Source organism: Cervus canadensis, chromosome 4, assembly GCF_019320065.1.
Source record: "Cervus canadensis isolate Bull #8, Minnesota chromosome 4, ASM1932006v1, whole genome shotgun sequence".
In the NCBI taxonomy this organism is placed as follows: domain Eukaryota; kingdom Metazoa; phylum Chordata; class Mammalia; order Artiodactyla; family Cervidae; genus Cervus; species Cervus canadensis.
The window spans coordinates 90,607,108-90,630,813 of NC_057389.1; the positions used below are offsets into that span (position 1 = coordinate 90,607,108).

The 23,706-nt window shown below is 56.0% G+C and overlaps 1 protein-coding gene across 12 annotated transcripts; it reads right to left on the reverse strand.

The window, feature by feature from the left end:
• Positions 1–405: 405 nt before the first annotated feature.
• PNPLA6 (patatin like phospholipase domain containing 6) lies at positions 406–23,706 on the reverse strand. 12 transcript variants are annotated; one of them, XM_043466498.1, is made up of 35 exons: positions 23,639–23,685; positions 23,416–23,493; positions 22,416–22,477; positions 21,992–22,079; positions 21,736–21,818; positions 21,454–21,551; positions 19,348–19,488; positions 19,100–19,259; positions 18,537–18,617; positions 18,204–18,332; positions 17,762–17,842; positions 17,472–17,673; positions 16,874–16,957; positions 16,205–16,314; positions 15,902–16,069; positions 15,737–15,814; positions 10,945–11,150; positions 10,574–10,705; positions 10,371–10,494; positions 9,895–10,008; positions 9,564–9,639; positions 7,547–7,690; positions 7,266–7,329; positions 6,819–6,987; positions 6,443–6,625; positions 6,157–6,275; positions 5,823–5,979; positions 5,403–5,519; positions 5,247–5,316; positions 4,689–4,805; positions 2,586–2,887; positions 1,293–1,409; positions 1,047–1,152; positions 836–945; positions 406–735 (listed from the first exon to the last, which is right to left on the reverse strand). In XM_043466498.1, exons 3-35 carry the CDS (start codon positions 22,440–22,442, stop codon positions 631–633), a joined length of 4,062 nt encoding a protein of 1,353 aa, XP_043322433.1. In that variant the 5' UTR covers positions 22,443–22,477; positions 23,416–23,493; positions 23,639–23,685; the 3' UTR covers positions 406–630. The 12 variants fall into 12 exon arrangements, with proteins under 12 accessions (XP_043322433.1, XP_043322437.1, XP_043322434.1 ...); XM_043466502.1 differs by lacking the exon at positions 23,416–23,493 and having other exon boundaries at positions 406–705; positions 7,547–7,687; positions 17,502–17,673; positions 23,639–23,706; XM_043466499.1 differs by lacking the exon at positions 23,416–23,493 and having other exon boundaries at positions 23,639–23,706.

Here is a 23,706-nt window from a genome sequence, read left to right on the forward strand (position 1 = left end):
TGAAGTTCTTGAGCCCCGTTCATGCGTGTATGTATGGGACGTCCTTTGGGGACCAGGCTCAGGAGTACACACAATAGGAACACATAGAAAACATGGAGCTTCTGCACACAGTAGGACTAGTCAAGGGGCGAAGGCTGTGGGAACCCAGTATGGAAAATGAGGGGTGCCAGAATGGGCATCCGTGATCCCCAGAGAGGCTCACAGCATCTGCAGGCCGTGTGGTCCAGAGCCCGCACCGAGTGGGACTGCAGGCACTCCCACTGGGAGTGGGGGATGTTCAGCCGGAGGCTGGGAGCACTGGTCACTGTGACAAGCTCAAGGCTGTTTCCAGCGCCAGCCTCAGCCATCCTGAGCATAGAAGGTGGAGTGAGGTGCCCCCTGAACCCAAAGATGACATAAGGCCACTTCCAAGAGGGAAAGGTTTATTGGTGTGACTGATCGAGGGTCATCAGTGCAGTGCTGCCCCTCCCCCATGCCGGGGAGGGGGGACAGGCCAGTCCAGTGTGTGGGCCCTGGGGGTCAAGGGGGACCCAAGGGGTCACAGGCATAGCAGCAGGCAGAGGGGGAGTGAGCCACCCCCACAGGGCTCACCCCTTGTCCAGCCCAAGGCGGGGACCCCACTGGAGGTCCTCAGGTATCCGCAGCAGGGCTGGAGGGTTCCTGCGGCAGCCAGCGCCGGTGCCGGAGGTTCGACTTCTCCTCCTCCTGTGGGGACAAGGGGTGGCCCCCCACGCCCTGCGTGTGTCATCACATAGCCCAGGCCAGGGGGGCACGTCAGCAGAGTCTCCTCACTGTGTGGGCGGGGGGAGGGAGGCCTGGGTCACCCCCCTCTCACCATCTCCAAGGCAGTGCTGGGGCTTGCGCCCTCCGGAGAGCCCCCTTCGTCCCGTGAGCACTCGGGGCCCGCGTCCTCCTCGTACTCCGTCAGGCAGTCCGACTCCTCCCCTGGAATGGCATGGATGAAGCTGACTCGGCCCAGGACTGGTCTGACCTCCCCGGCCACGTATACCATCCCCACCTTCCTAGGGTGGCCCTCGGTCCCTCACCATCAGCACAGCCGTCGGAAACCGAAACGTAGCTCGTGGTGGGCGGCTCGATCCGGGACACTATCTCCGCCAAGTCAGTGAAGCCGGAGCTGGGGAAGGCGAGCACCTGACGGGTGATGTGGATGAGGCTGGTCATCTGAGGTGTGTGTGTTGGGGGGTGCTGGGGGGGAGGGGTCCAGAGGGAACTGGGGTGGGGAGAATCTGTTGTCGGAGGGGCCCTGCCGATGGAAGAGGGCGCAGGCTTACGTCTGCACGGCGGCTCTCGTTCAGGTCGGCAGACCGCCGGTCCGTGAGCATCTTTTCAATGATGTCGCCCCGGCTCCAGCCCCCGAAGACAGTCGATCCATACTGGTAGCCCACATCCTGCAGGAAATGAAGGGGGCTTGGGGCCATGTATGCGACCCCCAGAATGTTCCTCTCCGCTTATCCCCACCCTGCTTGCCCCTCCCCTGGCCCCTCAGAAGCCTGCTGCTCTGTAGGAGCTGGCATTTGAGACTAAAAGTTCAGAGTTGGGTGTACTTAGCACACTCATCCCCACATCCTTGATCCTATGCCCTTGCCCAACACTACTAATCTGTCTTAGCACATATTTTTTTCCCCACTCAGCACCATGGAGTGTGTCAAAAGGACACAGGTGGCAGTGTGCAAGCTTATTTCAAGCTCTACAAATAACTGTTAATTGCTCAGTCATGTTTGACTGTTTGAGACCCCATGGACTGTAGCCCACCAGTCCCCACTGTCCATGAAATTCTCCAGGCAAGAATACTGGAGTGGGTAGCCATTCCCTTCTCCAGGGGATCTTCCTGACCCAGGGATGGAACCTGGGTCTCTGGCACTGTGGGCAGATTCTTTACCATCTGAGCCACCAGGGAAGCCCTTGCAAATATGTGCTATACCCCTAAACATCACCATTTCCCATGGCCACTACAGACATCACTAATCCATCACGGCTTGCCTTCCCAGTGAGCCTGGAAAGGGCATCAAACATTTTTTACTCAGAGCACTGGACAGGCAGCTACTAATGCTTTCTTTTTTCTCTTTTTGGCGGCACTATGCGGCAGGCAGGATCCTAGTTCCCCGGCCAGGAATTGAACCCGCGCCCCCTGGAGCAGAAGCTTGGAATCTTAACCACTGGACCACGGAAGCCCCCAGCTTCTGATCATTTTCTCTTGGCATGCACTATGATCCATTTTTCTGGACCAGTGGCACATTACACAGTGCTGCTTTCAATGCATCACAAACCTGTGGCAGACATTACTAATTGACCGTGGTGCTTATTCCCACCAACACAGAAATGGTGTTAGAAATCTCTACACCGTGCTTCAGGCAGCGCAACTTCCTTGGTAGTTCATACATAGCGCATGTGCAGCCACGCCCCCTTGTGACAGTCATTGTAGACATCACTAATTGATTACTGTTCTATTCCCCCCAGATCCCAAATACAGCCCTAGACTATTTCCCCTTCTGTGGTTTTGGGCTTTCAGGAGTAAAGGTCTGCCAGCCCACCACACTGTCACCAGGTGGCTCCCACCAACTCACATAGATCTGGTCGAACTTTCCGAAGTCCATGGTCTTGAAGCAGTCAATGGGTGGGCGCAGGTACTCACAGTAGGAGCTGGACTTCACAACCTCCAGCTGTCGCACGCAGGACACATAGGCCAGGCGAGACTGGATCTCTGCCATGTCTGGAACCTTGATCTTGTCTGCCCAGGGGTTCAGCCGCTTCCACAGCAGCCACCAGCCAGACAGGCTGTCCCCGTATGTGCTAAGGTCTGTCTCGTCCTGGCTCCCCACGTCGATGGCGATGACTGTCTTGGCACCCATGCTGCGGGCGATGTCCGCTGTGGGGCCAGGGAGTCAGCCGGGGGCTCCCCACCAGTACCGGGGCAGGGAAGATCAACCCAGTCCCACAAACACCATCACTCACATGGTCATGCAAAAAAACCATGCGAACGACATGCAGGCATGCAAAGGGGTGTGTATGGATGGATGTAGAGGCTGATGATGTGTGGGAAGTGGGGTCGGGTGTTGGAGCTTTGGGGTTTGGGGAACCAGGGCCAAGGGAATGGAGAAGATGGAGCACAGGGACAAAGTCACTGTGGAAAGAGACAGGAAGTCAGATGCATGGGAAACAGAGACATGGAAGGAGAGTGACACAGAGAGTATAGTAAGGACATCAGGAAAGAAAGGTGAAGGGATCAGTCATGGAAACAGACAGAGGGTCCGAGATGCAGGCAGACAGGGGTGGAAGGAAACTGACAGGGAGATGTGGGAATAAAGACACCCAGGGAGGGACTTCTCTGTTGGTCCAGTGGTTAAGAATCCACCTTCCAATGCAAGGGACATGAGTTCGATCCCTGGTTAGGAAACTAAGATCCCACATGCCGCAGGGCAACTAAACCCTTGTGCCACAACTGGAGAAGCCCTGTTGCACTGCAACTAAAGAAAGTCTAAATACCTCACCAAGGAGCCCGCATACCACATTGAAGACCCAGAGCAGCTAAAAACAAAAAAGGACACCAGGAGACAGAGCCAAGGGAAGAAAAACCCAGGGGACCAGAGACAGCAACAGAGACAGGTGGGAGAAAGAGACAGAGGTCAGTGGCCAGAGATATGGAAGGAAAGAGGATCCAGGTGGAACCAGAGACCTCAAGACTGAGGCAAGAGACAGAGAGCAAAGAGCTGGTTTAAGGAGATTCAGGGGAGCAGGATGGATAGGGTAAAGGGTGGAGTGATGGTACAGTGTGTGTGGGGTGCTGAGGTCACAGTCTGTGTGCCCCACTGAGGGTCCCTGCGTGGGTCTGGGGGTGCCTGTGGACAGGTCTGATAGCCACGCCCATTCCCCAAAGACACCTGAGTCTCCATCAGACTGCCTGTGTCCCTCACAAATTTTTGCGTGTGTGCGCATGCCGTATGCACCTTTATCAGACATATACATCTCTTGTCTGTATGTTTGTGAATACACCCACCTCTGGGTAGGGTATTCCTCTGTACATACACCCAGTACTGTTTGTATTCCTTTCACATGTCCCTAGATCAACGTCTGTCTATGTTTCCTTGTGCGTCCAAGCATGCCTGTGCACCAGAGTTTGTACACACCTGCTCACGTGAATGTGGTTGTGTTGATGCATGTATCTATATGGGCTGCCTGTGCCAGAGTTGGCAAACCATAAAAGGTCAGAGGAAAAATTATTTCGGCTTTTTAGGCCATGTGGTCTCTGATGCAACTATTTGACTCTGCTGCACAGACACAGCCACAGACAAAAGGTAAATGACTGGGAGTGGCTGTGTGCCAATAAAACTTTATTTATAATATCAGGCAGAGGGCCAAACTTGGCGTGCAAGCGAATTATGTGGATCCCTGGCTTATGGGACCTCAAGCATCTGTGTAGCCAGCATAGGTGTCTATTTGTGTTTGCACGCTTCTGTGTGTATGGAATTTTAAGTTGCAAATGCCCCTGCCTCTCATCTGCATGCTTGAAGTCAGCAGGCGTGAGAGAAAGCTGGTGGTGGAGGCACCCCGCCCATCTGTGAGTGTACGTGCCTGTCCAACACAGCATATGCGTGCATCCTACACATGCACATACCGGCTGTGAGCTCGCCCGTGTGTCCGCGCAGGAGGACGAGCAGGTGGCTACTTGCCTGGCAGGTTGTTGATGTAGCCGCCATCCATGAGGAGATGCCCGTCCTTGGGGTCGCACAGCGGCGGCAGGTAGCCCGAGAGCGTCATGCTGGCACGCACGTATCGCCACAGGGAGCCTGCTCAGCGGGACACACAGACACAGACACGCACAGGCACACTCAGACACACTCAGAGGCCCGGCCAGCCCCGTGGGCTCGCTGACCTGGCACGTTGTTGACGAAGCACCCATCCACCAGCAGGTGCCCGTCCCTGGGGTCGCAGAGCGGGGGCAGGTAGGGGCAGTAGGAGGCACTGGCCCGGACGTAGCGCCACACGCAGCCTGCGGGGACCGGGGGTGAGGGGGTGAGGCGCCCGACAAGTCTCCCGACCCCCCTCCCCCCGCCCTCCCCAGGAGAGACATACCTGGGGCCCTCTGGGGCATTAGTGGGTGACGGTTAGTGCTCAGCAATCAGGCCAGGAGGGATGGTCACTCATGTTAACAACTTGGCTGCCCACCCCCAGCACCCACTCCCCAAATGGCCCCAGTGGTTGTGGCTGGGCCGCCTGGGGGCACGCACCATCTTTGTGGACACGCATGGCCGAGGAGGTGATGTCTGTGGTCACGTTGAAGTATGGCAGCCACAGGTCCTGCAGGAACAGAAACCGCGATCCAGGAGGACTGGGGAAGCCTATGGGGAGGGGTGGGGGTGGGGGGGCATGAGGGAAGCATGCACCTCGATCTGCTTGTCCTGGAAGACACGGTGGATGCTGCGGTTGAAGGCTGACCCCGTGAACATGGAGGTGACGGGGTAGGTGAGGTCCAGTACGGGCTCCAGCACCGAAGTCATGCTCTAGGGGCGAGGGGCGAGCTGGGGTCAAACAGGAGTCACTTGGGGGTCACTGACTAGTAGGTCCCTAAGGGTCTTGATTGTTCTAGCTAGGAGCTGGGAGCTAGGATCACTAGCCCAGAAGTCACAGGGGTCATTAAAGATCCTGGAGGTATCTCTATAAGAATCCGGATGGGCTTCACAGGATTAAGTCAGGGAGGGTCAGGAGAAATCCAGAAGCCCCTCTGAGGTCAGGTTTTTCAGGGTGCTCCTGGGGTGGGGGGACCCTTCCCCACCACCTCCCCAACCCCTCCCTGTAACGCACACCTTAGCCCACTCCCGGGCCCGCTGTTTAGTGCGGCTGGCGCTCCGCTCCTCGGCGTACAGGGCCCCGATGAAGGAGCCGATGGACGTGCCGCCCACCAGGTCAACGGGGACCCCCGCCTCCTCTAATGCCTTCAGCACCCCGATGTGTGAGCAGCCCCTGCACGGTGGAGGAGACTCAGTGACTTGCTGGGATCCCTAAGCCCCACCCCCAGGAATCTCCTCCAGGCTCCCCCACCAGCAAGGAACGTGGTGCTGTGGGATCCCGCTCAGGGAGTCAGCTCCACCCCTCAAGGCACCTGGCCCCGCCCCTGCCGGCACTGGCCACACCCCTCACCTGGCCCCGCCCCCGCCCAGCACCAGGGCGATGGTGTTGCCTGTGAGCACCCGCGCCAGGCGGGAGAAGTCGCTGTGCCGGTCTGCGCGCCTGGAGAAAACCTTCTCGTAGAGCTCGTGCTGACATGAGGGGAGAGAGACACGGCGCATAAGGATGGGGGTGTAGGAGGCACCCTCTGGACCTTAAACACACTGCCACGCCCCTCTGGCCTCTAAGCCCTGCCCCTTCACTAGCCACGCCCCCGAAGGGTTCTGCCAGTGGACCCGCGCCCCACAGCACCCCTCACCAGCTTGGCCGGGCTGCGGCGTGAGAAAAGGCGGCGCGGACAGCGCAGATGCAGGTGTCCCGAGCACCAGCTGCGCATGTTGAGCCACTCCACAGTGCGCGTGGGGCCTGCGCCCTCCTCGCGGTGCAGCAGGACCAGCTGCTTGAGGGCGCGCACTGCCGTGTTCTCCAGCATCTGCTCCAGCTGCATGGGGGTGGGGGAGAGTGGGGAGCACGGAAGTCACTCTCGCCGGTGGTTTCCTCCCCGCCCCCCACACCTGGCCCCCTGGGTTTCTGGTCACCTAGCCCCACTGGTGAAGGTGCACATGGCCCAGCACAGGCACCCAAGGGCCTGGGGCGGGATCCCGGGGGTGCGGGTCACTGTGCCTGGTCCGGACCTGGCCGAGTGTGGGCTCCTGGTCGCCCAGGCCCACGATGAGGATGCAGTCGGCCTGGCGCAGGCAGCGCACGGTCCAGGGCGTCAGCGATGTGTCTGTTTGGTAGAGCACGATGCGGTGCGTGTCCTCCTGCTGGGCCAGCCACCCTGACAGCCGGAATTCCTGGATGCTAGGGTGGGAGTGGGGAGGGTCATCTTGGGGCTGGTCAGGGGTCCCTGCCCTCAGAGACCATGTAGCTCCACTGCTGTGGGGATGTGGATGTGGACATTCAAGGCCTAAACATGACTGTGTCCTCTAGGGACCAATTCACCCCACTGTCTCCCCAGTGACCAGAGGGATGGGGGCCCACGCTCCTTGTTTCACAGCCTAGAACTCAAATGAGACTGAAAGAATCCTACGTTCTGAGCTCACCCCTGTGCTCCCCGTCCCCATATCCCCAACACACACCTGTCCAGTGCAGAGGCCCCCAGGCGGGCCCGGATGATGTCACTGTTGAGGAGGAGCGTGGGGCCTGGAGATGGATGAGTGAGGAAGGGTGTTTAGGAACCTGGGCCAACAGAGGTGGGGCCTCTCTCATGAGAGAATACCACCTACTTGGCTTACAGGGCCTTGTTCCAGCTCCACCCCCACCCTGACCCACCAAGGCATCTCCATTCCTTGACCAATGCCCCCACCCGCACGCGCCTTGCCCCACACAGACCAAAGGCCTGCTCTTGCCCACGACTGACCAATGGCTTGCAGAGCGTGCTGCAGCTCCAGCATGAAGGCCACCATGGGCACCTCAGCACACACAGGCAGCACTGCCACTGTTGACAGGTTGCTGGCAGGGTTGGTGAGCTCCGAGTGAGGGGGGACACCTAGTCCCGAGCCTGCTGAGACCCCAAAGGATGGTATTTGCTGTGTGGTCCTGTGTTTGGAAAGGTCAGCTCTCCCCCACCTTCTCAGAAATCCCTTCTCCTTGTCCCTCAGCTGAGGCTTAGTGACGCCATACTGAAGGTCATGGTCTCAATCTTAGCCCCACAGCCTCAATCACTGTCCTTGATAAGATCTGGCTATCTGACCCTCAGTTTTGGCCCAATCTCCTCAGGGGGATCCATTACACAACTGTATAACCCTTTCTGTTTTCCACTCTGCCTACATGGACTTGATCTGGGCCCCTACCCATTCTCACCTGGGTGGGGTGGGGTGGGGGGTCTCTGTCCACTAAAAGGACTTGAACACAGAACTAGACTGAGATAAAGATGTTTCTGACCCACCTATTGCGTCTCAGCTTCTCTGCATACACCTTAGACTAAAACATTGACCCCCATCTCTTGATCAGACCTCTCACTGCCTCTTCTCCTCCACCAATTCCTATAACAGTCTTGTTGTTGTTCAGTTGCTAAGTCATGTCCGATTCTTTGGGACCCCATGAACTGCAGCATTCCAGGCTTTCCTGTCTATCACTATCTCCCAGAGTCTGCTCAGATTATAACAATCTAAACAAGTTCAAATGCCTTTCTGGTTCCTACAAGACTTGCTCTGGCCCATTCCTCCCCCTCACTCACTTTCCCCCTTGAAGTGTTTCAATACCACCAAACCCTGTCGGAGTCCTGTCAGCATCTGGTCCCATCTCATTTATCAAGTTTCTGCTCATTGTCCTCAGAAAATCCTGCCTCCTTAGGTTAGTCACGCCCCGTCAAGACTCTCTTTTGTTTTCTACACAGTACCTTAACTGACCTTGTGCTCTTTCTTTGTATTTTAAAGACTGTTATCTTGCAAGCCAAGCCATGAACCCTTCTAGGGGCTTTGTCTTGTGTACTCCCCCACCACCCTGCAGGATGCCCAGCACACACTAGATGCTCACTAGAAACTCGGTCTTTGTAGCATCACAGAGAGGTTCTCAGGGGTCTGAGATTTTTAAAGTCTCTAACCCCCTTAGCTGCCCCAGAATCACACCAAGGGTGGTCCTGCCAGCAGAGTGGGAGTGAAAGTGTACTTGGGCGCAGAGTGCAGGACTGGGGGAAAGTCTGTCGAGGAAGACCCTGGGCGTGGGGATGGTTACTGCCAGGGCTGCCTGGGCAGAAGCCCCGGGGGGAAAAAGGAAAGTAGATGTTGCCTAGGCTAGTCCAGGGTCAGGTCACCATAACCGAAAACCTCGGGCCCATATTTCTGCACGCCTCCAATCTGACCACTTTCCAGTATATCCTAGCTAGGAAACTTCATCTCCCAGTATGCCCTGGAAGGGAACGACACCTCCCAGCATGCACTGAAACTGAGAAATACGACTCCCAGCATCCACCAGGACCAGGAACCACATCTCCCACCATGTTGGTAACCTATTGAAGTCACTTCCCAATATACCCTAGGCCCCAAACACCACCCCATAAACTACAGTTCCCAGTACACGTTAGTCTAGGTCTTCCTTTCCTAGTAGGTGGACTCCATCCTCCAACCAGCTCTGACACCCAGAACCAAGGTTGCCCCTAAGACCCCACCTCTTATCATGACTGACGCTTTAGATTCCACTAACACGCAGCCCTGGGTCCAGGACTCCATTTCCCGGCATGCCCAGGAACCCGAACTTCATCCCCCAGCATGCACCAGAACTCGGATTGCAATTTCCTGCTTCAAACTCCACCCAGAGCACGTTATACACTGGACTCCACCTCCCAGAATGCCCTGGGCTCAATGCTCCCTCCCCCAGCACGTTCTGCAGCGTTAGACTACATCCTCCAGTATTCCCTGGCGCCTGCAGGCTCCTACCTGGGAAGGGTCCTCGCAGCTGCTGCAAATTCCCCAAAATCTTCTGACTCAGCAGGTGGATGAGGCGGGTCACGACCTGGGGCGTTGGAGGCCGGCGGCCCAGTGAGACTGCAGGAGCAACTCTGCGAGTACCACCTTTTCCTCCTTGACCAGGGCGCCTGGGTCGTTACCTGGGCCCCGCCCCTCACTTGGAGGCCTCAGCTCCTCCCTAGGGCGCCACCGCACCCGAACACCCTCCCCACCCATTAGGCCCCGCCTCCTCTAGGGCTACACCCCCACTCATCTGTCCCACCCTCATTAGGAGAACAGCCCCCAGCCCAGCGAGCTGCACCTGCGGGTATCGACGTTTGATGTGGCCCAGGGTGCCCTCGGGGAGTTTGGCCAGCTCCGTGTCACGCACCGCGTGCACCGTCGTGGCACGTGGTTGCCTTGTCAGCGCCTCCACCTAGGGGACCGAGTGCGTGACCAGGGCTGCATGAGCCAGGAGGCTGATAGGTAAGGGAAAGGCCGACTGTGGGTGCAGACAGAAGGCGGAACTAAGCCCCGCTATCCATCTCGGAGCTAGGGGAAAGAGAGGCCAGGAGGACAGGGTTCCACACCGGGTGAGGGTCCCTCACTACGCTGATGAGGTTGCCCCCATCTCCCCGCCCCATGGAAAGCAGCTGGAGAAAGTGGAGTACATGAGGTTAGAGGCGGGGGAGGGCGCGTTCAGTGCCCCATTCTGTTGCCCGGGATGAAATACATGTTGGGAGTGGCGGGAACCTGGACTAGGAAAGGTTAGAGGTCAGTGGGTGGGGCCACGCTCACCACTCCTATGAGATCCCCGCGGCCGTACTCGCCCACCAGCTCTTTTTTGCCGCTGCCTCTCTGAATGACACTACGAAGCCGCCCGTTGAGCACGATGTAGGTGCAGTCTGAACGGTCGCCCTGCCTGGGGTGGGGGTGCAGGTGTCAGACAGAGTAGGCAGGTAGGCAGGACCTGAAGAAAGAGGTAGAGGCGGGGGCTGCACCTGTACAGTGCGCGTCCCGCCTCCACCGCAGTCCAGTCGATGGCGAAGTCCATCTGGCGCACGAAGGGTGACATCCTGGCGGCCACGGTTTGTGCGGCGCTCAGCACCACACTGGGCTGTGCACGCATGATCCTGCAGGCAAAGGGCGGGGGCACATGGGCCGGGGGGCGCCCAGGAACAGCCGGTAGGGAGTGTTGAGTTGGGTGATGGCCTGGGGGTGGGACAGGAAGGGCTCAAAAAGTGAAAACGGCTTTTCAAGTGCCGTTGAAAAGTGTGGAGCGTTCAGAGGCATAGCCACACGCAGGGCAGAATGGAGTTGGTCAGGGGACCCCCTGAGTCACCACCGCCCCAACACGGGGCCCAGGCTGTACTCGTAGAAGTCGGACTTGGAGATCCGCAGGAAGGTGCAGTCACGCTGGGCTCGAAGCGTGAAGATGAGGGGCTCGCCGGTGAGCACAGCCAGCTGTCCCACTAGCTCCCCGGGCTGTACCACAAAGAGGCACACGTCTTCCGCCTTGTCGATCATGCGCTGGTACACGTGCAGACTGCCCCAGAGCACGAAGTGCAGGCTCACATCCTGTGGGGGAGGGGCCAGGAGATGGGCACCTGGGCGATACCCCACCCACAGCTCGGGTCTGTGCCCTCGGAAGAGGTTAAGGAAAGAAAAGTTGGCGGCAGTGAAGGCCTTCCATATCACCGAGCTGAGCAGCACATGTATCTATATTCCCATTTGGCACCCACAGCAGATACTGCTAGTAGATCACCCATCTCAGCCCAGATTAAGACTCAGGAATTCTTTTCAACAGGAAGGAAGCAAGAGGCTGGGAAGACTGGCTACACAGGAGCATGGCTGAGCTTAGGTCCTCTTTGCTTGTGCAGGTCAACTGCATAGCTACATGGAAAGGAACAAAGTTGGAGCCTCACCTTTCATCATGTCAAATGGATCAAAGACATGAATGTGAGAGCTTAAACTATACAACTCTAAGGAGAAAACACAGGAGTCAATCATGGTCACACTGGACCATGGACGCAATGGAATCTTGGATATGATACTAAAAGCCCAAGTGACAAAATGAAAAACGGATAAACTGGACTTCATCAAAGTTAAAAACTTTTGAGCTTCAAAGGGCACTATCAGGGAAGTGAAAGGACAACCCACAGGCTAGGAGAAAATATTTGCAAATCATATATCTGCTAAGGGTTTGGTATTCAGAATATGTGAAGAATGTTTACAAATCCACACTAAAAAGACAAATAACTCAATTCAAAAAAATGGGCAAAGGCTCCAAATAGACGTTTCCCCAAAGGATATATGAATGGCTAGTGATCCTATGAAAATGCTCAACATTACGAATCACCGCATGCTGCATGCTAAGTCATGTCCTCCTCTTTGCGACACTATGGACTGTAGCCTGCCAAGCTCCTGTCCATGGGATTCTCTAGGCAAGAATACTGGAGTGGGTTGCCACGCTCTGCTCCAGGAGATCTTCCCAACCCAGAGACCGAACCCACATCTCTTATGTCTCCTGCATTGGCAGGCACTAGCATGCCTGGGAAGCCCCATGAATCATTAGGGAAATGCAAATCACCACAAGGAGATGCCACTAGGATGGCTAGAATCAAAGTGTCAGAGAGGTGTAGGAAACTGGGATCCTTATACACTGCCGGTGGAAATGTAAAATGGTGCAGCCACTGGGAAACAGTCCTCAAAGATTTCAAAGATAGAGTTGCCATTGTGTTGGGCATGCATGCTCAGTCATGTCGGACTCTTTACAACCCCATGGACTGTAATCACTAGGCTCCTCTGTCCCTGAGATTTCCCAGGCAAGAATACTGGAGTGGGTTGCCATTTCCTTCTCCAGAGTTGCCATGTGACCCAGCAACTCAACTCCTAGGACACAATGAAAACATATCCACACAGACATGTGTACACAATGTTCATACCTGAATCATGCTATTTTGCATACTAGCCAAAAGGTGGAAATAAGTCAATGTCCATCAGCTGATTAACTGAGAAGCAAAATGTGGTTCATTCCTATGATGGAACAGTATTCAGCTGTAATGTAATAAGGCGCTGATGCATGCCACCACATGGGTGAGCCCTGAAAACATCATACTAAGGGAAAGAATCCCAGACACAAAGGGCCACATATTGTTTGATTCCATTCATATGAAATGTCCAGAACAGGCAAATCTATAGAAACATACGCTCAGTAGTTGCTTAGGGCTGCCACTGGTTAGGAGGTAGGAGATGGATGGCTTTGGAGTGTGGTGTTTCTCTTTAAGGTGATGTTCTAAAATTGACAGTGGTTATGGGTGCACAACTCTGAATATAGTAAAAACCACTGAATTGTACTCTTCAAATGGGTGAACTGTATAATGTGTTAATTACATCTCTAAAATTATCACCAAAAAAAAAAAAAGAAAGAAATCCCCTTTGGGGAGTTCCCTGGTGGTCTAGTGGTTAGCATTTGGCACTTTCACTACTGAAGCCAAGGTTCAATCCTTGGTCAGGAAACTGAGATCCCACAAGCTGACTGGTGCAAAAAAAAAAAAAAATCCCCTTTGCTCTCAGTTCCTGTGTTCTGCTCCAACCTTGTTGGTTTTCCTTTGTTTTCGAGATGGGACAGCTCCACCACAGGGCATCTGCACAAACTGTACCCTCTGCCTAGAATGCTTTTTCCTCCCCCTTGCACCTAGTTAATCTCTCTTTGTTCTTCCTCCTTCCCTGGAGGTCACTTCCTCAGAGACACTGCTCTGCCTAAATCAGACGTCGTAGAACTGAGGACATCCCCTTTGTAGCACGAAGCCTATGTGATTTAGCAACGATCTGTGAGCTTTGAGGAAAGGTCTATCTGTGAGCTTCTCAAGGGCAGGGGACCCCGATGGTGTTTGTTGGCCCTACAGCAAGCCTGGGACACAGCAAATACCCCTCTCTCCTCTGGTTAGCCTGCCCAGCTGGACACCACTCTGCACCACCCTCTTAAATAAGGAACTGAAACTGCCTAGAGACAGAAACATTCCTTCCTCATCCAGCACACAAACCTGTGTGACACCCCACAAAGCCCTGATGAGCACCAAAACACAGCAAGGATCCTTGGGAGGGGTGGGGGACATACACATGCTGGAACGTTCCAAGACAGAATTCCCAGACTGGGTTTGGGCTACAAATGGGAGTGACTAGTATTAGGCTGCCATTCATCCTCAGATTGGGAAACATGTTTTTTCCCCCACAGCAGGACTTTTCAGAGCCTTGAATATGCTAATGAGTTCACTGGGCACTTCCAAGAAGGACTAAAACAGCCCAAGTTCCCCAAACCTGTTGCACTCAGATCCCTTGTGATAGAGGTGTTCGGTGAAATATACTCTGGGAAATGTTTGTGGAAAGCAGGGTTTCTCAACGTTGGCACTACTGACATGTTGGACTGGATAATTCTGTTGTGGGGGGCTGGCCTGTGCATCTTGCATCCCTGGCGTCTAGCCATTAGGTGACAGTACCACCTTCCCAAGCCAATCAAAAATGTCGCCCTGTGGGACTTCCCTGGTGGTCCAGTGGTTAAGAATCCGCTTTGCAATGCAGGGGACACAGGTTCGATGCCTGGTTGGGCAACTAAGATCCTACATGCCGTGGAGCAACTGAGTCTGCACACCACAACTAGAGGGTCTGTGCATGGCAACGAGAAAGATGCCACATGACAGGATGATCCTGTGTGTCACAACTAAGACCAGACATAGCCAGTTAAATGAATAAGTAAAGAAATAAAACCTAATCTCAAAAACACTGAAGAAAAGCTTAAAAAAAAGTCTCGACATGGCCAAATATCCCAGGGGGGTGGGCCAAACTGTCTCCTACCACCCACTGAAAACCACTGTACATGGTTTTGGGAGCGGGCACAGCAGACCAGCTTTGTCCCTAACCAAGTCCTGAAGACCCTGAGGAGCCTTGGATGGCTGCACACCAGCCTGGTATGTTAGCAGGCTGGGCTGGGCTGGGCTGAGTTGAGCCCAGCAGAAGTTCATAGATAAGCAGGGCCCAGGGGCCCCTGCAAGGGCCATGGTGTGACCACACTTCCTCAGCCAGGCCTCCAATACCTCGAACAGCGGGCACCAAACGTACTCTGCAGGAAGGAGCCCATTCTGCTTTGATTAGCTCAAAGTGACAACACAATCAAACTGATCACGTGATATAACAAATCAACTAGAATCTAATTAAAATAAAAACCACCATCATCCAGCCAGCTAACAGCTGGGCCATCCCCTCCTCCAAGCCCAGACCTCCCTCTCCTGAGCCTGGGGCGCTGCTGTGGTCTCAGCACTTAAGTCATGTCACCCTTACTGTCACCCCCTCCCCCATGGTCACCATGCCTTCCTCTGTGGTCACCCTTGCACATACCCTAGCAGCTCAGAACTGAGTACTTCCTGTCTGGTCCTCATAACAGTTCCTGGAGGTAGTTATGAGCCACGCCCTCGCCCCCCATTCCACAAGTGGGAAAGATGAGAAGTTTCTATATGATTCACCCAAGGTCACCCAAGGGCTGCAACTCTGGTTCCCTGATTATTCACCCAGGGTCACCCAAAGGCTGAAACTCTGGTTCCTTCTTTAAGCCTCCTCCCCTGTGATCCCCAGCTGTGAAGTCACGAAAGGGCCTCAGTTTCCCCGTCTGGAGAATGGGCAGATTAGTGGGCTACGGTTTTCTCCACCTTCTGCATGCCATCAGAGGGCAATGAAATCCAGTTTGTGAGGCTCGTGGGGCTGGTTCCTGGCCTCCAGGTCAGATTCACACCTGTACCCATTTAGTGAGCCCCACCACCCCCCATCCCAGCAGGGACCTAGGATAAGAAACAGAGCATCAGAATATGTTGTAGATTTTGAAGGTCAGAAAAATGGAGGTTGCAGGAATGGCCAAGGGCAGGGAAGAGAGATCTTGGGGTGGGGGTCCTAGTGTTAAAGGTTCCAGTTTGGAGGGGAAAGGTCAATAGGTCCAGAGGACATGGGGAGGGAGGGCTGGGGGTGAGAATCATAGGATCCAAAGGTCAGGGGTTGGAAATCATGGACTAAGAGGTCTACATGTAAGGTGAAAAGGCAAGGATCAGAGATCAGAGAGGGAGAGAGAGAGGTCTCGGGTCAGAGCTGCAGGGTCAGAGGTCAAAGGTCAGACTCACCTGGTCCCCCTGGCGGGCAATGATGGTGCCAGCTTTGGCATGATGTAGCAGAACTCGACTATTCAGAAGGGTGGGATCCTGAGGAGGAAGGATAGGGGTCTGAGACAGCCCAGGCACACCTACTACCCCCCTTACCTGGTCCCCTAGATGACCTGGGCTACCCACCTCAATCTGCATCAGCTTGGCCAGCTCCTGCTTTGCTGCCTCAAAGATGCTGCTTGTCTGGCGGCCCTGGTAGGGCCCGAAGGGGCAGCTGCCGGGGGCCGACTCGTCCTCACAGTAGCTGTACTCACAGGCGCCTGCTGGCTGCTCCCGGGGCTCCTGACTGGGAGTCTGTGGGGCAGGGTCTGTGACCTCCATGCTCCCCCCAACCTTCCTCCTTGGGAGACTCCACCTGTGGCTAGGCCAGGGTTCCAGGAGGGGACTGGAGTCAGGAGGCAGGGGTGGGGGAAGAGGGCAAGACCTTACCCGAGCTGAGGCTGCCTGGAACCCCCCTGAAGCCTCTTCTTGCAGGGACACAGAGATCCGGCCCCGTTCATATGCCATGTCGAAGTCCGAGCGGGGGCCACCCTGCAAGCCTGTGGTGGATGAGGGGCAATAAATGCAATAAAGATGAGAGTAACCATAGCTGGAATCTAAGCAAACACTATCTAATAACGTTATCCCAGGCAGCAGCCGTAAAGACATGGACTAATCCATCGCCTCTCTCTATCCCTTGCAACCTTTCTCAGTACAGTGGGAGAGCACCATCTCAACAAGGACCCACAGAAAAAAAAGACATGAGAAATGCCCCCAGTATTCCTACTTCGTGGATGAGAAAAATCAAGACTGGGAGGCAGGTGGACTTCCCTGGTGACCCAGTGGTTAAGAACCCTCCTGCCAATGCAGGGGACACCTATACTATTCCTGGTCCAGGAAGATCCCACATGCCCCCGAGTAAGTAAGCCCGTGCGCCACACCTACTGAGTGCACACTCTAGGGCCCATGCTTTGCAATAAGAGACGCCACTGCATGAGAAGCCTGTGCACCACAATGAAGAGTAGCCCCCTTGCACAGCAACGAAGACCCACTGCAGGCAAAAATAAGTAAATAAATGATATTTGATGGCCTCCCCCAGCTCCACCTGGTGCCCCAAACCTGAGATATCCACTGGCATGGAGATGCAGCGACTCAGCAAGGGGGCTGAGGAGGTTTCCAGGGATGTGGGCTTCACTGGGTCCCCTGGAGGAGACGTGGAATTAGGCTCCGGCCCCTCGGAGCCCCCAGGTCTACAGCTAGGATCAGGGGGTGGGGAACTGAAGGGGGCTCGAGGAGGGGCCAGCTCAGAGTTCCTGGGGACTGGGGGACTAGGAAAAGCAATTCCAGTGGGCCCATGGGACTGAGGCCAGGGGTTCTGGGGGACCAGGCAGGAGGAAGACCTGGAGACCTAGTTGAAAGGGCTCTTGGCGGGGCTGAGGGCTTCCCAGGTGGCTCAGATGGTAAAGAATCTGCCTACAATACAGGAGACCTGGGTTTGATCCCTGAGTCAGGAAGATCCTCTGGAGAAGGAAATGGCTAGTATTCTTGCCTGGAGAATTCCATGGACAGAGGAACCTGGTAGGCTATAGTCCATGAGGTCACAAGGAGTCAGACATGACTAAAGCGACCAACACTTTCACTTTTGCGGGGCTGGGCAGGTCAGGTGGGAGTCCCTGAGGAATTGAGACAGGCACTGAGGGGCAGAGGCTGGCTCAACCTGAGCTCCTGGAGGCCAGGCAGGGGTCACCTTGGGTAACTCCAGTCCCAGGCAGTGGGGCCCCAGTGGGGTCAGACGGCCGGCCAGGGGTCTCCCTCAGCTCCTCTGAGGCCGAGGTGTTGACCATCCGCTTGGAGCCACGCACCGGGCTGGTGCGGGGTGGGAGGCCCGGGCTAGGGAAGAGGCGCAGCGGCTGGATCTCCTAAGGGCAGAGGGCGTACTTGTGGCACGTCCGGGGGAGGCAGGCGTCACTCACCCCTCCGGCCCCTGGTGCTCTGCAGGCAACTCACATGGCTGAAGAGCTCATTGGTCAGGCCCAGGTAGTTGTGAAGTGCCAGGAACGTGACCCGCTGCAGCCTCACCATGATGATCTTCGGGGGCGTGGTCGGCAGAGGCGGGGACCAAGGAGAAAGAGGGTGAGCCCCAGGAGAAAGTGGGGACCTAGCACTCAGGGGGTGGGGCCATGGATGGGGAGGAGGAGATGGAGCTAAGGTCAGAGGTCAAGATCAGAGCAGGAAGGGGCTGGGCAGAGTCACAGGAGCCAGGGAGAAACCCACAATCAGGTGGCAGAAGCCTGGGGAGATGGGGTGGAGGCGGCTCAGAGGAGGAGTGGATGAGGTCTGGCTGCTCGGAGTTGATAAGCCCACCGTGAGCGCCTCTTGGCGGCTCGGTCCAGCCCCCAGGAGCCTGTGATGGGCGGGGGTCATGGAAGGAAGTGAACAGCCCACTCACCTGCACCACCCGCACCAGGCTCTCAGGGTACTTGGTGAACACAGCTGAGAAGGCCTCGACTGGCAGCCGCAGCACCGTGGAGTCTCGGGCTGCCCGGGCGGACACAGTACGCTGGGGATGCTGGTGGCCCTGCGGGCACAAGGAGAGTCAAGGTCGGGGTGGTGAGAGGCCCCTGCCTGCCCCCCCTGGCCCCTTCCCGATGCCATTCCTTGAGGGACCCCTGGAAACATCAGAGACCCATCAGAGATGGGGGCTCTGGGGGTGACCCTCTCCTACCCAGTCCAGTGGGTGTGGCCTACCGTCTCCCCACACCCCTCCGTACTGGTGACTCACAGTGATGACATCCAGTATGCTCAGGAGGCTGTTGACACTGTCCCCAGGAACCACTTCCTTCACCACACACTCCTTCCCGTCCTGAGACACACAAAGTGGGGTGGGCACTGACCAGTGCTGCCCTTACCCTGTTGACCCGCCTCTTGCCCGCTGACCAAGCCACCAGCCCTTATTCTCACGGAGCCTGGTGATCGCTGACATCCTGACCCCATGAACCTTCTGACCAGCATCGCTAACTAGCTGGTGACTGTGCTGACCACCCCAGACGCCCCTGGGCATCTGTTCCTGACTCCTGCCTGTACATCTCATAAGGACCACCAACATGGGGACTTCCCTGGTGGTCTGGTGGTTAGCATTCAGTGCTGTCACTGCCATGGCCTAGATTTGATCCCTGGTCAGGGAACTGAGATTCTGCAAGACATGCAGCACCGCCCAAATTAAAAAAAAAAACCCACCAACCCTGCTGACCAAAACCACTGTCCGTCCCCAGTGACCGTGGCGCCCCTGCCTGTCCTGCTGCCCACCCCGTCACCCCGCGGAGCCCCCCGGGGTGGCACACTCACAGGCCCCGGCAGACACAGCTCCAGGAGCCCGTCCTGAACCACGTAGATGCTCGCGTCCGGCTGGCCAGGTCGGAAGACGTAGTCACCCTGGCCGAGCCGCTGGAAGACCATGTGGCGGCAGAGCTCCAGGAAGAGTGGCTTCTCAAAGTGGCCCAGCACCCTGGACAGGGAAGGCGGGGAAATGCAGATATCAGGAGGTCAGGTCAGCCCCAGCTCGGCAACGCCCCTGCCTGCACCCTGACACTGACCGGACGTTCTTGAGCATGTAGAGCACCTCGGAGGGCAGGTGGGAGTTGGCCAGGTCACCCTCGGTCAGGTCAGCCTCCAGCACAGCAGGCGGGGGCTCCTTCCGCTGCAGCGTGGGCGCCTCTTTCTGGATGCGCAGGATCCTGGTGGGAGGAGAGGGGGATGGGGGCAGTGGAGAGCAGGGAGAAGGCTCAGGCAGACCTCATATCCCTCCTGCCCCAACAGAGCCCCTCCTGGGGTCCTTAGAGCAGGGGTCAGCAAACTCTGGCCCACTGGCTGAATCAGGCCAGCTACCTCCTTTTGTCCATAAAGTTTTATTGGCACACAGCTACATTCACTCATTTACACATATCTGTGGCTGCTTTAACGATACAACAGCAGGATTGAGTCATTACATTACCATTGTATGCAGCCTGCAAAGCCTAAGATGTGGCCCGAGAAAGAAACTTGCTGACCCCTGATGTAAAACTCTGAGGTTGCCCTCCACTAGACACAGGCTTCCTAGATGGAACCTCTCATTGGGCAGACTCCTGACATAGCTTCCAAGATATGAGCAGACCTCAGCAAAAGCATCTATGTTCATCATGGCACCCTAGAGATAGTCCATCAGCTGGCAATCACAGACTAGACTCCTGATACAGCCTCCCTCATGGAGGCAGACCCCTGGGGTAGCTTCTGTTATATCAGGAGACCCCAGATGCAGCCTCTCTGCTCTTTATAACCATCCCTGAGATAGCCCTTCCTCCCAAGCCTCAGACAGCCCTGAGAGAGCCCTTTGGATGGCCACAGAGGCTCTTGAGATAGCCCTGGTTACAGACAGAGACTCCAGATACAGCTCCTCTGCTGATCATGGACCTCAAACAGCTCTTCCCTGCAAGGCATAGTTATTACTGAGACAGTCCTTTCACTGGTCACAAGATGCTCAAGATAGACCCTCTAGAATGAGCTCAAACTGAGTTAAACTCCACAGAACAGAGGAATTGAGCAATAGCTCCCCTTCTGATCAGGAAGATCCTTGGGCTAGCCCTTATCCAGGTCACAGAGAACTGAGATAACCCTTTGAAGGTCATGGTGACATCAGGGTAGCTCCTCAAGGCTGTGCAATCAATGAGACTGCTCCCCCAGGAGTTGGACAGACCCTCAGCTCATTGTGGAAGACCTCGAGACAGCCCTTCTATTCAAGTCATAGAAAGCCATGGGATAGCACACCTACTGACTGTGGTCAGCCCTGGCATAGCACCTCAGTGTGAAGAAACACTTGAGACAGACCTTCACGTAGACCCTACATTGTCAGGAGACCCCACAGCCAGCTCTCAGCTTAGAACAACCTCTGGGAGAGCCTTGCTCAGAAACCCTGAGGTAGCCCTTTTATGATGACATTTCCTGAGATGTTCTTCCTGTCTCTAGCGTGAAAAGATTCTTGAGATGACTCCTAGGGAACAGAAATCCCTGACATAGTCTCCTTGTAGTAGAAGAACTGCAACAAAGGTGACATAGAGAGATGCTTTCTGATGTAGAGGGACTGCTGAGATAATCCCCGGGGAACAAAAGGTAGAGACAGCCCCTCCAGCAGGTCCTAGAAACACTCTGGAGTACCCTGGAATAAACCCTCTCACATGGGGAGACTGGACCAGGGCAAGACATCCAAGATAGCATTGTTATTGTTTAGTTGCTAAGTTATGTCCAACTCTTTGTGACCCCATGGATTGTAGCCTGCCAGGTTCATGGGATTTTCCAGGCAGGGATACTGGAGTAGGTTGCCATTCCCTTTTCCAGGGGATCTCCTAACCCAAGGATCAAACCCACATCTCCTGCATTGGCAGGTGGATTCTTTACCACTGAGCCACCAGGGAAGCCAGAGATAGTAACTGGGGATTAAATAACTCACAGATACTTCTGTAGTAGAGAAACATCACTGAGAGAGCCCTCAAGGAACATAAACAGCCTATCTGGTAGGGGAGAGCTCTGAAACAGTCCCACAGACGTGGAAAGACTCCTAAGACAGACAGTCCATGGGGTTCAAAGAAGCCTGAGATACATGCTTCGGTGTAGGCTGATCACTCAAAAAGCCCTGAACATAGCCCTGGGTACACCCAGCACAGCCTTACTTCTTGGCAATGTTGAGCATCTTAAGTTTCTTCTTCATGCGCGGGCGGGAAGTGGTGGAGACGGAGGCATCCACTAAGGAAGAAGTGGATTGTGACACCTGGGAGAATTAAGGGGAGGGGGGGTGAGAGGAATGCAGCAACTGCCAGTTCAGACCCAGAGAGGCGAGGGCAAATCCAGAGGCCCTTAATCAAGGAGGGCGGCGGGCTTACCAAGAAGTATAACTAGGAAAAGGGCAGGGCCTCTGTGCGGTCAAAAGGAGCCCCAGAGGGTCCCAGACTTACCTTCCGCATAATCTTCCGGCCATAGAAAAGCACTTTGTCTCTCTTCCGGAATCGGTAACGGGGGCCATCCGGGGCTGGGGTTTCTGGGGATAACAAGGACGGAGAGGGGCATTCTAAGCTAAACGCATACTCCGCCCGGCGAGAGATGGGGACGCTGCCTGCGGGCTCCAGCACATCCCACCTCTACTGACTCAGGGGCCCAGACATTTCACCTTCCCATCCCTCAACAGCCCCAGAAGGCCCTCCCGGTCCTCACTCGGCACTCGAAGCCTCCGCACCAGCAGCAGGATGAGCACGGCCGTGACCAGAACCGCGACTCCAGCGCCGATCATCATGCCCAGCACCTGCGGGACGAATGGCACAGGCTGCGCATCGCATACCGGGCCCGTCAAGCCTTCCCCAGGGGCCGGGACGCCCGGGACTCCATCCAACGGAGCCAAGTCCGCCCCGGAGATCACAGTCGGCTCGGCCCCCGACGTCCCCATCTGCAAAATGGGCCAGCGCGGCTCACTCCCTCGGGGAGTCAACTCTTTCTGGAGGTTCGGCGGCCCGCAGTGCACGCCGGGAAGCGTAGTTCCGCCTGAACCAACGCAGCCTAGTTATCTCGGGGCCGCGATGATGCGCGCTAAGCACGTCGGGAACTGTAGTCCCCGTGGCGGTGCATAACCCCCAACCCTTACCATTTCGGTTTGCAGCGGGGCGTCCATCTGTTTCTTCAGGCAGGGCTGCACGTCTGGCACTCCTAGGGAATGAGAAGCCGGAGCAACCCGGACAAGTCGTCACTCTGGGCCCGCTCCTCCCCTGCAGCAAACCCTGCCCTCTTTTTACCCTTACTGCCGGGAGGTTTCTTTGCCGGCTTGGGGACGGCTGGAGGGGTGCTGCGGAGCAGAGGGGTGGGGCAAATTGAGTTTGGGGCCCGAGCTAGGGAGTGAGGTGGGTCCCCAGGTCCCCACCAGGGTCTCCTTACTTACTCACCAGACCGGCCTGACGCCCAACTCGTCCAGCCACACCCTGGGGCTAAAGGGCAGCCGGTCGGACACCTACTATCAGCAGCCAGAAAACAGGTTCCCCAAGGGGCACGGTTTTCTCCAGCAGGTGGCCCCCTCTGCAGGATCAATCCTGACCCGATCCCTAGGCCGCACCCCTGCACCCTCTGCGAACACTGGATGCCGCACCCCAGGGAAACCAGGCCCGAGTCATGGGGCTGGGGAGATGCCTGGCTCCCGCCGGAATGCTGCCAGGAGCGCCTTCACAAGGAGTCGTGATGCAATGCCGAGGTCTCAGTAGCATCCTGGGATGCTCGGAGTGGGGTGGGCTCGCAAAGTGTTACTGGTTGATGCTGGAGATTTACTGTCACGTAATAGTAAAGTTTAGGGGTTTTCTCATGGTGCGGAGCATCCCTGGGATTCGGGGAACGAGGCTGGGACCATTGCTGGGAGACGTAACCAGGGACGCTGGAGTTACCAGGGGTCAATAAAAAGTTATCGAGAGATTGCGAGGCATATAAGACTATCACTGGGAAAATCGGGAACTAGTTGGGCACATCCCTGGAGTCGTTGGAGCGTGATACTGAAGAATGCTGGAATATCACTGAGACTTTTCTGGGAAGCTGAGACTGTTTTGGCAACCTCAGAGTATTAATGGAAATTTGGGGGAGTCACTGTGCCCTTGAGGCCGTACCTGGAAAATTCGCAGGGAATTGGTCTCCTCCCACCCGAGGATGCACCTGGCTACCGGTGCGAAAACACCTGCTGGGAGCTGGGGGAGGGGGGGGCGGCGGGGTAAGAGTCAGGAAGTCGAGAGCTACCGAGAATCGAAGGAAGACAGATCTTAGGAAAGCCGAGGGTTCGCTAACAACCCGCGAAGGGATGTCCCTGCGGGTGCCAAGGAAACCCGGACTTACCCAGGAGCCGCAGCTGGGGTCCACCCTGCGCCAACTCCGTTAGCGTTCCGCCCAGCGCCGCGGGCGCG

Excerpts from the sequence above, each read along its gene's own strand:
- PNPLA6 (XM_043466493.1), bottom strand. The coding sequence starts at position 22,220 with ATGGGGACGTCGGGGGCCGAGCCGACTGTGATCTCCGGGGCGGACTTG. Across the intron at positions 17,843-18,203 it reads GCCTGGTGCGGGTGGTGCAG|ATCATCATGGTGAGGCTGCA; the intron begins GTGAGTGGGCTG and ends ACGCCCCCGAAG. Across the intron at positions 6,276-6,442 it reads GCCGCAGCCCGGCCAAGCTG|CACGAGCTCTACGAGAAGGT; the intron begins GTGAGGGGTGCT and ends CCCTCATGTCAG.